The sequence below is a fragment of the Lipotes vexillifer genome, unplaced genomic scaffold, assembly GCF_000442215.2.
Source record: "Lipotes vexillifer unplaced genomic scaffold, Lipotes_vexillifer_v1.1 scaffold35, whole genome shotgun sequence".
NCBI lineage: Eukaryota > Metazoa > Chordata > Mammalia > Artiodactyla > Lipotidae > Lipotes > Lipotes vexillifer.
In genome coordinates this window covers 848,446-861,858 of record NW_006780561.1, presented here as the reverse complement: position 1 = coordinate 861,858, position 13,413 = coordinate 848,446, and the positions used below count along the sequence as shown (strand labels likewise).

The window sequence follows — 13,413 nt, the reverse complement described above, 5'->3', positions numbered from 1 at the left end:
AAAAAAAAAAATATATATATATATATATATATATATATATAAAAATTTACATCAGATCACATTAAAATCATTCTTTTGTTAAAATCATGTAATGGCTCCTCATTTCAATCAAAGTTAAATATAAAGTCCCTTTCAGGGCCCCACAAGGTCAGACACTCCATTACCTCTCTTACCTCATCTTCCACCCTCTGAGATTAGCCATACTTGACTCCTGATGTTTTTTCCAACAGGTCAGGTACCATCCCACCTTGGGACCTTTGCTGGCCCCAAGAGAATAACTTTTTCCCAGAGTTTAACTCCCTCACCTCTTTCAAATCTTTGCCCAAATATTACTGCCAACCACTCTATTTAAAACTGTAAATCATCCTTCTCTCCCCAGATCTCCTGATCTATCTTATCCTGTTCTATTTTTTGTTGTTGTTTCTACTGCACTTCCACCTTCTAAAATACTATGTACTGGGCCTTCCCTGGTGGCACAGTGTTTAAGGATCCGCTTGACAATGCAGGGGACATGGGTTCTGTCCCTGGTCCGGGAAGATCCCACATGCTGTGGAGCACCTAAGCCCATGTGCCACAATTACTGAGCCAGCACTCTAGAGTCCACGAGCCACAACTACTGAGCCTGCATGCTGCAACTACTGAAGCCCATGCACCTAGAGCCGGTGTTCTGCAATAAGAGAAGCCACTGCAATGAGAAGCCCGTGCACTGCAACGAAGAGTAGCCCCCCACTCATCACAAGTGGAGAAAGCCTGCACACAGCAACGAAGACCCAACACAACCAGAAATAATAAAAATAAAATAAAATAAAAAATTTTTAAATAAGTTAAAAAAATAGTATGTATTTTAATATACTGTGTGATGGATTTGTTTATTATATTTAATGTTTGTTGGCTGTATTCTCTCACAAGAATGTAAGCTCCACAAGGGCAGGGATCTTTGTTTTGTTGAGAGACGTACTCTAAGCCTAAGAACTAGAACAATGAATGGCACAGAGTAGATGCTAAATTCATGTTTGGTGAATGAATGAATGAATGAATGAATGAACTGCCTTCTTATATGACTCTGAAGGAAAAGCAACAAGTATTGATATTTACTGAAGACTCCATATGTTGTAGGACTGGTACAGGCACTACAGAGATACAAAGGCGAATAAGACAAAGTACCCAGCCCCAAAGAACCATAAAGTTGGCCTACTGGAAAATAGGCAGGCAAATATTCATTTGGGCCAAGATGCAAAACAAATGTCTTTTGTTCTAATTAACATTTATAGTTTTATTTCATGTTACCTGTTGATTACAGAAGTTGTTTATAGCTCATGGAAATTCAGATAAAGGAAATATCCAAGAAGTTTATGAACTTCCACAGACTAAACTTACAAAGCTGCTAACAAATCAATCTGACTGCCACTGACAATCTCAATATAAGTCTTACTTAGTAATTTTCATTTCTGTTATTTGTTTGGAGGTGCTCTGTTAACTCCATTACTCCATAAGTGCAAAATCATGGAAGTGATGAATGCACTATAAGAAGACAACTATGGGGCTTCCCTGGTGGCGCAGTGGTTGAGAGTCCGCCTGTCGATGCAGGGGACACGGGTTTGTGCTCCGGTCTGGGAAGATCCCACATGCCGCGGAGCGGCTGAGCCCGTAAGCCATGGCTGCTGAGCCTGCGCGTCCAGAGCCTGTGCTCTGCAATGGGAGAGGCCACAAAAGTAAGAGGCTCGCTTACCGCAAAAAAAAAAAAAAAAAAAAAAGTGCACATATGGTCACCTTATCTTTGATAAAGGTGGCAGGAATATACAGTGGAGAAAGGACAGCCTCTTCAATAAGTGGTGCTGGGAAAATTGGATAGGTACATGTAAAAGTATGAGATTAGATCACTCCCTAACACCATACACAAAAATAAGCTCAAAATGGATTAAAGACCTAAATGTAAGGCCAGAAACTATCAAACTCTTAGAGGAAAACATAGGCAGAACACTCTATGACATAAATCACAGCAAGATCCTTCTTGACCCATCTCCTAGAGTAATGGAGATAAAAACAAAAATAAACAAATGGGACCTAATGAAACTTCAAAGCTTTTGCACAGCAAAGGAAACCATAAACAAGACCAAAAGACAGCCCTCAGAATGGGAGAAAATATTTGCAAATGAATCAACTGACAAAGGATTAATCTCTAAAATTTACAGGCAGCTCATGCAGCTCAATAACAAAAAAATAAACAACCCAATCCAAAAATGGGCAGAAGACCTAAATAGACATTTCTCCAAAGAAGATATACAGACTGCCAACAAACACATGAAAGAATGCTCAACATCATTAATCATTAGAGAAATGCAAATCAAAACTACAATGAGATATCATCTCACACCAGTCAGAATGGCCATCATCAAAAAATCTAGAAACAATAAATGCTGGAGAGGGTGTGGAGAAAAGGGAACACTCTTGCACTGCTGGTGGGAATGTGAATTGGTTCAGCCACTATGGAGAACAGTATGGAGGTTCCTTAAAAAACTACAAATAGAACTACCATATGACCCAGCAATCCCACTACTAGGTATATACCCTGAGGAAACCAGAATTCAGAAAGAGTCATGTACCAAAATGTTCATTGCAGCTCTATTTACAATAGCCCGGAGATGGAAACAACCTAAGTGCCCGTCGTCGGATGAATGGATAAAGAAGATGTGGCACATATATACAATGGAATATTACTCAGCCATAAAAAGAAACGAAATTGAGCTATTTGTAATGAGGTGGATAGATCTAGAGTCTGTCATACGGAGTGAAGTAAGTCAGAAAGAGAAGGACAAATACCGTATGCTAACACATATATATGGAATTTAAGAAAAAAAAATGTTATGAAGAACCTAGGGGTAAAACAGGAATAAAGACAGAGACCTACTGGAGAACAGACTTGAGGATATGGGGAGGGGGAAGGGTGAGGTGTGTTAGGGCGAGAGAGAGACATGGACATATATATACTAACAAACGTAAGGTAGATAGCCAGTGGGAAGCAGCCGCATGGCACAGGGAAACCGGCTTGGTTCTTTGTGGCTGTCTGGAGGGGTGGGATAGGGAGGGTGGGAGGGAGGGAGACAAAGAGGGAAGAGATATGGGAACATATATATATGTATAACTGACTCACTCTGTTATAAAGCAGAAACTAACACACCATTGTAAAGCAATTATACCCCAATAAAGATGTTAAAAAAAATAAAAAATAAAATAAAAAAAAAGATATGAAAAAAAAAAAAAATAAGTAAGGTTTAAAACATGTTATGCTGGTAAGGAAATAACTGTTGTGCACAGGTAAAGGATGAAACACTTGATAGTCTGAAGGACAGGTAACAGATAACATATAATGTTAAAGATGTAATGCTTAAAACAGTGGTTCTCAATTGAGGGTGATTTTTCCACCCCAAAGACATTGGGCAACATCTTCTGGAGACATTTTTGGTTACCACACCTTGGGAGGTGCTAGTGGCATCTAGTGAGTAAAGGTCATGGATGCTGTTAAACATCCTACAATGCACAGGACAGACCCCCACAGCAGAATTATCCAGCCCAAAATGTTAATACTGTCACTGTTGAAAAATCCTATTTAGATAATAATCAACAGAAGGCAAGAAAATATAATGAAAAATGTTTGACTGTACAGCCCAAGAATCTTCACCATTGACTTTGGGTAAAATTACTTCAGGAAATAGCTAAGAATTTATTGGAGAACATAAATGCTAGACATATGCACTATGTCATATGCCATAAATGGTTCCTTTAGTATGTTGCCCCATGAATCTGTAACACGTGAAGCAAGGAATGAGGCAGTAAGTGTAGATACCAGAGCTGCCAGGAAATTCTCCAAAATCTTGTAGGCATCATTAAAAGTGTAACTAACTGACTCAACAGAGTCTGTTTTTGAAAAACAAAATTCTGATGAAATGTATCAGAAAGGTGGAAGTGAGAATGTCTGATTTTAAAGCTTCAAAGGACAAACTCATACTCCAAACAGGTGGAAATGCTCCTTGGTGCTGTAAAGTCTCTTAGTCACCATGGAGTAGCTTTATGGAACCCAAACTGTTGGCATATAGATAGGTTTTTGTAGTTGGATGTTACAGGTACACAGGTTCATGAAAAAATTAATTAGAAGATAAGGCTAGAAAGGAAAGTTAGGGGAAGATGGTAAAGAGTTCAAGGCCAAGCTAAGGAGTTCATACTTTAGTCTGTAGGTAACAAGTTGTGCTTTTTTTGTTTTTTGTTTTGTTTTTTTGCGGTATGCGGGCCTCTCACTGTTGTGGCCTCTCCCGTTGCGGAGCACAGGCTCTGGACGTGCAGGCTCAGCGGCCATGGCTCACGGGTCCAGCCACTCTGTGGCATGTGGGATCTTCCTGGCCCGGGGCACGAACCTGTATCCCCTGCATCGGCAGGCGGACTCTCAACCACTGCGCCACCAGGGAAGCCCAACAAGTTGTTTTTGAAGAAGGGAGTGATGTGATTAGAGGCCAAGTTTTAGGCTTTTGTTGTAGTGTTAAAGGACTTCCAAGGTCAGAAACTCTAAAGCAAGACCATTCTGCAGGTTATGCAATGGTCCACATGAGAGATGATGAGGGCCTATCCCAGGGTCCTGAGAGGTATGCCTGTTAGCATAACTGATGCCATCTTGGGTCCACACAGTTTCTCCTGTCCTCCCACTGACCTTACCCGGGACTGTACTGTGCAGTCAATCACTTCTCTGTTGTTAAGGGCTTTGTAGTTAGTAGATATTGCTTAATAATCATTAGGACCATATGACCTCTATGCTCTGTTAGCCTCCAAACAATGATGAAGACCTTCCCTGACATATTCCTGGCATCCATGAGAACAGTTACCCATTCATAAATCTTGACTTAGGAATACACTTCCTGTTTTCAAGCACATACTCCCCATGCCCTAGCTTAACTATAAAGTTGCCCCAATGGCCCCTCGGCAGTGTGGAGTGTGACTACACGTTTCCAGATGGTTGTCCGCTCAATCCCATCCTGTAAGTTACCATATAATAAGCTGATTCATTGATTATATGGAGCTGCCTGCCTCGGTTTCTGGTCTCAAGATGCCTTCTCAGTTTGGTAGGCACTTTTTGTTCCCTCCATCCTCCAACACAATATAATAATGGTATGTATATATTGAACACAACATCCACTAAGTTTACAAACAAAGCTTAAAAGAAACATTAACAAAACAAAGACAATTAAGTCAATGGAAAGAAAGGAAGTTTAAAAAAAGATAAGTATGGAATAGTTAATAAGACATGTGGTAGGAGAAAAAGATGATCCAGCCTAGCTTTTGATTTCTCCTGAAGTGGTGCCACAGTACATGTTGGCTTAGTCTTCTTTAACCTAAAATTATATATTATCATAAATTCACTCTTACATAAATCCAGGGTACATTAATTTTTTAAAATACAGTAGGAGATAAGAAGCTTGCTTTCAGTGAAATTCACTTGTTGAAGGACATCAGGTGAAAATTAAATAAATGTTAAAGAAAGGAAACTCCTTCTATCAAGGAAACTCCTTCTATCACAAATAATCCAATCAGAAGCAGATATGAACCAACTCAGTATCTCAATTTTTGTTAATAAATTTTACCAGTGGATGAGTGTTAGGTCTGACTTTTCCCACCTTTATCTTATCACTAATCATGATTCAGGAAATGCTAGAGGAAGGGACTCAAGGTTAGATGAACAGGGTATCTAGATATGCCAGATACCAATTATCAGTTATTTGTGCTCTTTTTACCTATTAATTACCACAATCTGAGTTTTGTCATAATTAACTTTTGTTCCTATTGGAATAGATCTAGATAATGAGTAGGTTATTAGAGGAAATATGTCACGATTGAATCTGCTGTGGGCGAGATAACCCATAAGAATTCCAAATTTCTTGTAACGTCATTAAACTTTAGAAGTCAGCTATAACTTTTTTTTTTGTTCTCTATTCAATCAAAACATATATTAGTTCTTAATCCATGTGATACAGTTTAATGAAGTCAGCTTACACAGCTGCTTGGAGGTATCCTAGCAACTTATTACCATGGCAACATCACACTTCCTAGTTGTCAAATATGGGTACAGTCAAGATGAGCCGACCTAGTATTCACACTGAGGTTTGGAACTCAAGACCAGCCTTAATGATTGTTATGTGATAAGGTTTTAGTGGTCCCTAGGGACACTCCTCAGATTCTCTTCCACCTACTGACTGATAACTGAAATTCTATGATTCATCTCCTTAGCGTGAAGGGCTTTATGTCCTTCAAAAAACATAGAACATCCATTTTTTTAAAACAGTGTCCAATATCAGAGCAAATATCTTTGTGCATTGGCTGCATGGAACTTTTAGAGATAACACTGGTGAGTTGAGAGGTCATATTGCTTCAGTTTCATAATATTAATTTAAGGGAATTAAACTCACAAATCGTTTCAGGTCTGCTAGCCTGCCAGCTAGAGGCAGTTTGTCATACCGCAGGATAGTCAGCTGTAATTTTTAAATGCACTTCACCTCTAAGACTATTTTCAATTATATTACCAAAGTATGCCTTGAGATTCACTGAAAAATTTTATCATTTAAGAAATTTAAAAACACATTAAACTTTTATCAGAGTTTTTAAATCAAATATCCACATATGGAGATTTTTTAAAAAAAGGATACGGGGTTATATACAAGACAGACAAAAATGAGTACTTCCCTGCTTTGCCAAGACTGTTATTTCACAAGGCGTTGTTCAATATGCAAAGGAGAATAAAACACTTGTAGGCAACCCGACATGTTCTCAGTAGAAAGGCTAAAATAGAGACACAGGGAAAAGAACCAACATTTACGTTCGCCAAGCAGTTCATAAGCAGTGTGACACTCAGCCACCACTCCTCCACTTTGTGTCTGAAGAACACTTGTAACACGAATATAATATAGTCAAATTATTCTTCATTAAGTAAATTCACACTCAAGTCAACATAAAATATTAAGGGATCATTTCACAAACAGCCAAATTGCAAATGAAAAAAATAATGAACTGAAATCGGATGAAAAAGGAAGCAAATTGAAGACTTAAAATCTAGAGGCCCAATGGGTTAATTGTTGGTGCTTTCTGGGTTTCCAGTTTCTTTAAGATGATCATATGCATTGAAAGACTGGTCTGTACTGAGACAAGTCCATGGCCATAGGCAGCCCTACATACGTTTGCCTGGAGGTCAAGAGTGAGCTGAGTGTCAGGGATACAGGTGTCTCGGTAACAGTGGAAACTCACTGCCCTCAAGTAGGTTTCACATTCATGTTTCCAACGGTGTCTCTTCTTTCTACATCCCTGCCATCCCTCCTCTTTAACTGCTACCATCTACTCCACTAGCAACTCACAATTTCTCCTCTACCATCTCTGATTCTGCCTTATTTGACCATAACCTCACTTCAGAAAGAGTAATTTTGCTTTTTATATTTTTATAGCTTGACAATCTGTCCTCGAATGATATTAAAAATGATGGGGGGGGGGCTTCCCTGGTGGCGCAGTGGTTGAGAGTCTGCCTGTCGATGCAGGGGACACGGGTTTGTGCCCCGGTCTGGGAAGATCCTACATGCCGTGGAGCGGCTGGTCCCGTGAGCCATGGCCGCTGAGCCTGCACGTCCGGAGCCTGTGCGTTGCAATGGGAGAGGCCACAACAGTGAGAGGCCCGCGTACCACCAAAAAAAAAAAAAAAAATGATGGGGGCTTCCCTGGTGGCGCAGTGGTTGAGTCCGCCTGCCGATGCAGGGGACACAGGTTCGTGTCCCGGTCCGGGAGGATCCCGCGTGCTGCGGAGCCGCTGGGCCTGTGGGCCATGGCCGCTGGGCCTGCGCGTCCAGAGCCTGTGCTCCGCAACGGGAGAGGCCACAACAGTGAGAGGCCCGCGTACCGCAAAAAAAAAAAAAAAAAAAAAGATGGGAAAAGCTTTATGTATGTTATTGTTCATTATGGTGTTATTTGCAAAACCAAAAAAATGTCAAAGCAACTTGAAAGTCCGACAATAGGAAAATTAAATAAAATTAAATAAGCTATGGCTCTAACAATGAAATATAATGTGGCCAGTAAAGACTGTTTGAAGATTATGTCGTAACATGAAAAAAATGCATATATGTAATATTAAGTAAAAAAGGGCAGAATAAAAAATTGTAAGTACACTAAAATCACAACTCCAATAAAAATCCAAAATGAAGGAGGGTAGAAGAGAACCTCCAACAATAAAAATGGATATGTTAGAATGGATAAATTATCAAATAATTATTTTTACTTTTTCCCCAAATTTTCTACAAAGTTCTTATTTATTTTCATAATTTAGATATAAACTATCCACAACTTTTCATTTTCAGTATATTCTAATTCTTTATTTATATTACCAAAATTTGTTGCCAGAGTAATTAACAAGACCAATAATACTAGTGGAAAACTCAAGAAATATATTCTGAAATTCCAATATGTGTGTGCTATGTATAACTAGATGACTTCAAAGCACACTATGGCAGGAGATACTATGAAAATATACATCATCCCCTTAAAGAGAGCTACAACTCAGACTGCTATAAATGCTTCATCATTTTTTTAGGCTGGCAAAATGAATTAGTACTAGGCATTCAATAAATACTTGATGAATAAGTAAATAAATCAAAGCAGAAACCAAATAGGATATGAGACTGTCTTACTAACTTACAGGTCCCTTTGGAGAAAGAAGTTTTCTTTTAATGCTATGTCACGCAATCTGATTTATAGTAGGAAAGGTGTTTATCATAATGTGTTTAAATGCCAGTATTCAAAGTCAGTGGGACTTTTCTGGCTGACAAACTCATTTCATCTGATAGCAATGCAAGGTCTTCATTAGGCTGACATCTCATTCAGGATCTCCCCTCACACCACTTCAGTCAAACTAGAAATGAAACACAAGGTTCTCTATTCAGGGTACAGAAACCTGTTAATATTGCAAAGAGTTCATTTATTTATATTGCTAAAAATTCCAATATTCTCAAGAGCAATCTATGCTAAAGCAATAAAGATTTTTTTAAGTAAGTTCTTAAATTCCTTCTGGCAATGTCACTTGAAAACAGAAAAAAGTACCTACTGGTCAAACTGAATAAAATCGCTAATTGAGATTTTTAAAAATTAAATCCTTTATGCAAAAAATAGGCAAGAAAGAATTAGATTCACTAGCCAGAAAAACCTCTACATTCAGCAGTGTTACTATAAATAAATATTCAACAAAAGAGAATCGAAAAGAAATGACCTACCTGACAGGAGGCATCTCGGTATCAGCATGCAGGAGTCTTTTATGAACCTCTAGTGGAGTGGAACTTATACTTTTTTGGCAATTTTGCACTCCTGGTAAATATGGCATTTTGACACATTCTTTGAATTCTTCTAGACCAAATGCTGTGGTGCATTCTAATTAAAAATAGTATAATAACCATCTGTATTACTTCTTAATTAAATGTATATAATTTTTTTTACTGTATACTAAAATGTATAATAAATATACCAAATCAGTCATTAAGAAAATAAAATTAAGCTACTGTAGTTGAGCGAGCATCTTTCCCAAGAGAATACCTTTCAATTCTGAGGATAGGGACTGTAGGCAAGAGCTGATTAAGGCGCTAAGAACTATTAAAAGAAGGAAGCAGGGCAGCTTCACAGATCTCCCATAGTCATCACTGTCCTTCATTATTTTATTTAATCAGAATTCCCAGAACATTAGATACATTCACATTGAAAGACAGATTAAAAGCACTTTCAAGAATCTTGTAATATCTGCTACTTTAAATCCTTTCACCTTCCTGCTTTTGTGTAGAAATCAAGAGGTACAAATACATGATTATCGGAGCTAGCAGTGAGAGAGAAAAGAATTCCATTTCAGGCATTGATTTTAACTTTCACTCTGCAAAATCCCTCATCAAATCTATAAACAGCAACATCTGAAGCATCAGGAGGGCTGCTTCTACTGACCTCAGGTATCACTGGTATAAGACGTTGTTCAAATTTTTCTTTTTTAAAAAAAAACTTCAAAATGAAGACAGTAAATGGAAAAAGCAGATTAAGAGATTAAAAGTTTAGATGATTTTTAAACATAGAGAATTGTTTTCTAAGCTTTCTCTACTATGTAAATCTAGCATAGCAATAGAAATAGGATTTAATGGGACTAGAGTAATATTAAATGCTCAAAATGCTATTTTTCAACCTTTGATTATTCTTTTTTGGGAAAAATAGTTTCTCTTGATCAAAATCACGTAGAGTTTCTTTTCAGTAATTAGATTTGGAGGTAGGAGAACAGATAAACTGGTGTATCTTTAATAGGAATCTAGTAAAAATGTCGAAAAAATACAGTAACACACTCAAAACCAGGAGTGATGAAATGGCTGGGGAGTTTGAATTTTGCTGTTTTCAAGAATTCTATCTCCATTAATAAAGCCAAAGGCAAAATTCAGTATAAACAAGAAATACAATTATAATTTGAAATTAAGGGGGAAAGTTATTAGACTCGTATACAAGTCAAAAGTTCTGAAATTAGTCTTTATTGAGCAACTATAAGATATAAGATACTTTCCACATAGCTCACTCAAAAAATAAAGTTTGGGTTAGAATTATTAATACAAAAAGGTGCTGTTAAAGATTTGGGTTTCTTAAAATATAAATACCAACTTGAGGTATTTTAAAACAAACGTGACTTACAAGAAGTATGATCCAACAGAGGTAGCACTACACTGATATCAAGAGTAGTTCTTTAGAATTTGTTTTTTATCATGAGTTATAGAATTACCTTAAGTAAATTATTCCTAATCTGCTTCCATTTTTCTTTTCCATAAGCCTACGGTATTATCCTTCTTACCTAAATGTTACAAAAATTATTTAATGTCTCTTGACTGATTAAAAAAGTACATGTAAATTCAAGGTACTTTTTCTATATTTTTGTAAGTAAAATAAGAATAAAATGAAGTTACCTTTCCTCATCTTTTGTGTTTCTAAAACTGCTTTCCTCCAACTCCTCTCAAAAAGAAAACAACTGTCAAGGGAATTTCTGGTGACATTAGAAGTTTCAAATTTGATTTCAGGAGGCAGCACTGGTATTTTTTCTTCTTTTTTCAACAGTGCTGATGAAAGTAAGATGCTGCACCACATTCAGGACACAAAATACAGAAAAACAAATTGTTTTCCAGCATACAAATTAAATACTAATATAGATTTAAATGAAAAGTTTACTTATAACATGTAAATACATATTCTTGGGATTTTAAAGCAAGAGGCCTTTAAGAACATAGCTAAAATAAGTTGTAAGACTTTTTTCTTTTAAATATTTTATATTTTAATGAATTCTTTCAAATTTGAGGTTACAGATATTTGGCAATATAAAAAAATCTAAAGTTCGACAGCAAATTATCATGTACATGACAATGTAATGCTTAGGATTCTCTCAAAAATATTACCATTATGCACCATGATCAAGTGAGATTCATCTCTGGGATGCAAGGATGGTTCAACATACAAAAATTAGTTAATATGATATACCACATTACAGAATGAAAGATTAAAAAATCACATGCTCATCTCAATAGATGCAGAAAAAGCTTTTGATAAAATTCAACACACTTTTGTAATAAAAACTTTCAACAAACTAGGAACTGAGAGAAATTATCTCAACATAAAAAAAGGCTATATATGAAAAGCCCATAGCTAACATAATCAAAGGTAAAAATTGAAAGCATTCCTCTAAGATCAGGAGCAAGGCAAGGATGCCCACTCTCACAACTTCCATTCAACATAGTACTGGCAGTCCTAGCCAGAGCAATTAGAAAGAAAAGGCATCTAGATTGGAAAGAAAAAAGTAAAACTGTCCCTGTTTTCAAATGGCATAATCTTATATATATCGAAAACTCTAGACTCCACAAAAAAATGTTAGAACTAACAAAGGAATTCAGGCGAGCTGAGGGATACAAAATTAACAAACAAAAGTCACTTGCATTTCTATACACTAACAACAAACTATCTGAAAAGGATATTAGGAAAACAATCCGATTTATAATAGCATTGAAAAGAGAAAACTACTTAGGGATAAGCTTAACTAAGGGAGTAAAAGATTTGTATGCTGAAAAACTATAAAACATTGATAAAAGAAATTAAAGAAGACGCATACAAATGGAAAGATATCTCATGCTCATGGATTGGAAAACTTAATATTGTCAGAATATCTACATTACCCAAAATGATCTACAGAGATTCAATGCAATCCTTATCAAAATGCCAATGTAAAAGAATTTAAAATTTTACTAAAAACAATTAAAAAATTCATATGGAATGTAAATCAATGAATTTAGAACACTCCCTCACACCATACACAAAAATAAACTCAAAATGGCTTAAAGACTTAAATATAAGACATGACACCATAAAACTCCTAGAAGAGAACATTGGCGAAACATTCTCTGACATAAATTGTAGGAGTATTTTCTTAGATCAGTCTCCCAAGGCAATAGAAATAAAAGCAAAAGTAAACAAATGGGACCTAATCAAACTTACAAACTTTTGCACAGCAAGGGAAACCATAAACAAAACAAAAAGACAACCTACAGATTGGGAGAAAATATTTGCAAATGATGCAATCAACAAGGCTTAATTTCCAAAATACACAAACAGCTCATACAGCTCAACAACAAAAAAACAAACAATCTGATTAAAAACTGGGCAGAAGACCTAAATAGACATTTCTCCAAAGAAGACATACAGATGGCCAACAGGCACATGAAAAGATGCTCAACATCCCTAATTATTAGAGAAATGCAAATCAAAACTACAATGAGGTATCACCTCACACCAGAATGGCCATTGTAAAAAAAGTCTACAAATAATAAATGCTGGAGAGGGTATGGAGAAAAGGGAACCCTCCTACACTGTTGGTGGGAATGTAAATTGGTGCGGTCAGTATGGAAAACAGTATGGAGGCTCCTTAAAAAACTAAAAATAGAGGTACCATGTGATCCAGCAATCCCACTCCTGGGCATACATCCAGAGAAAACTCTAATTAGAAAAGATACAGGCACCACAATGTTCATAGCAGCACTATATACAAAAGCCAAGACATGGAAGCAACCTAAATGTCCATCAACAGATGAATGGATAAAGAAAATGTGGTAAATATATATACAAGGGAATATTACTCAAGCCATAAAAAAGAATGAAATAATGCCATTTCAAAGCAGCAACATGTATGGACCTAGAGATTAACATACTAAGTGAAGTAAGTCAGACAAAGACAAATATTATACCATATCACATATGTGGAATTTAAAAAAAAGTACAGATGAACTTATTTACAAAACAGAAACAGACTCACAGACATAAAAAACAAACATATGGTTGCCAAAGGGAAAG

The 13,413-nt window shown here is 36.6% G+C and overlaps 1 protein-coding gene across 1 annotated transcript in view; it reads right to left on the bottom strand.

The window, feature by feature from the left end:
* CUNH8orf89 (chromosome unknown C8orf89 homolog) overlaps positions 1-13,413 on the bottom strand; it is a 28,681-nt gene that overhangs the window by 6,901 nt on the left and 8,367 nt on the right. Inside the window, exons 2-4 of the mRNA XM_007453719.1 lie at positions 10,989-11,155; positions 9,285-9,438; positions 5,325-5,378 (exon numbers count right to left, since the gene is read on the bottom strand). Of these exons, the coding sequence (XP_007453781.1) occupies positions 5,325-5,378; positions 9,285-9,438; positions 10,989-11,155 (375 nt within the window). The remainder of the gene's footprint in view (positions 1-5,324; positions 5,379-9,284; positions 9,439-10,988; positions 11,156-13,413) is intronic.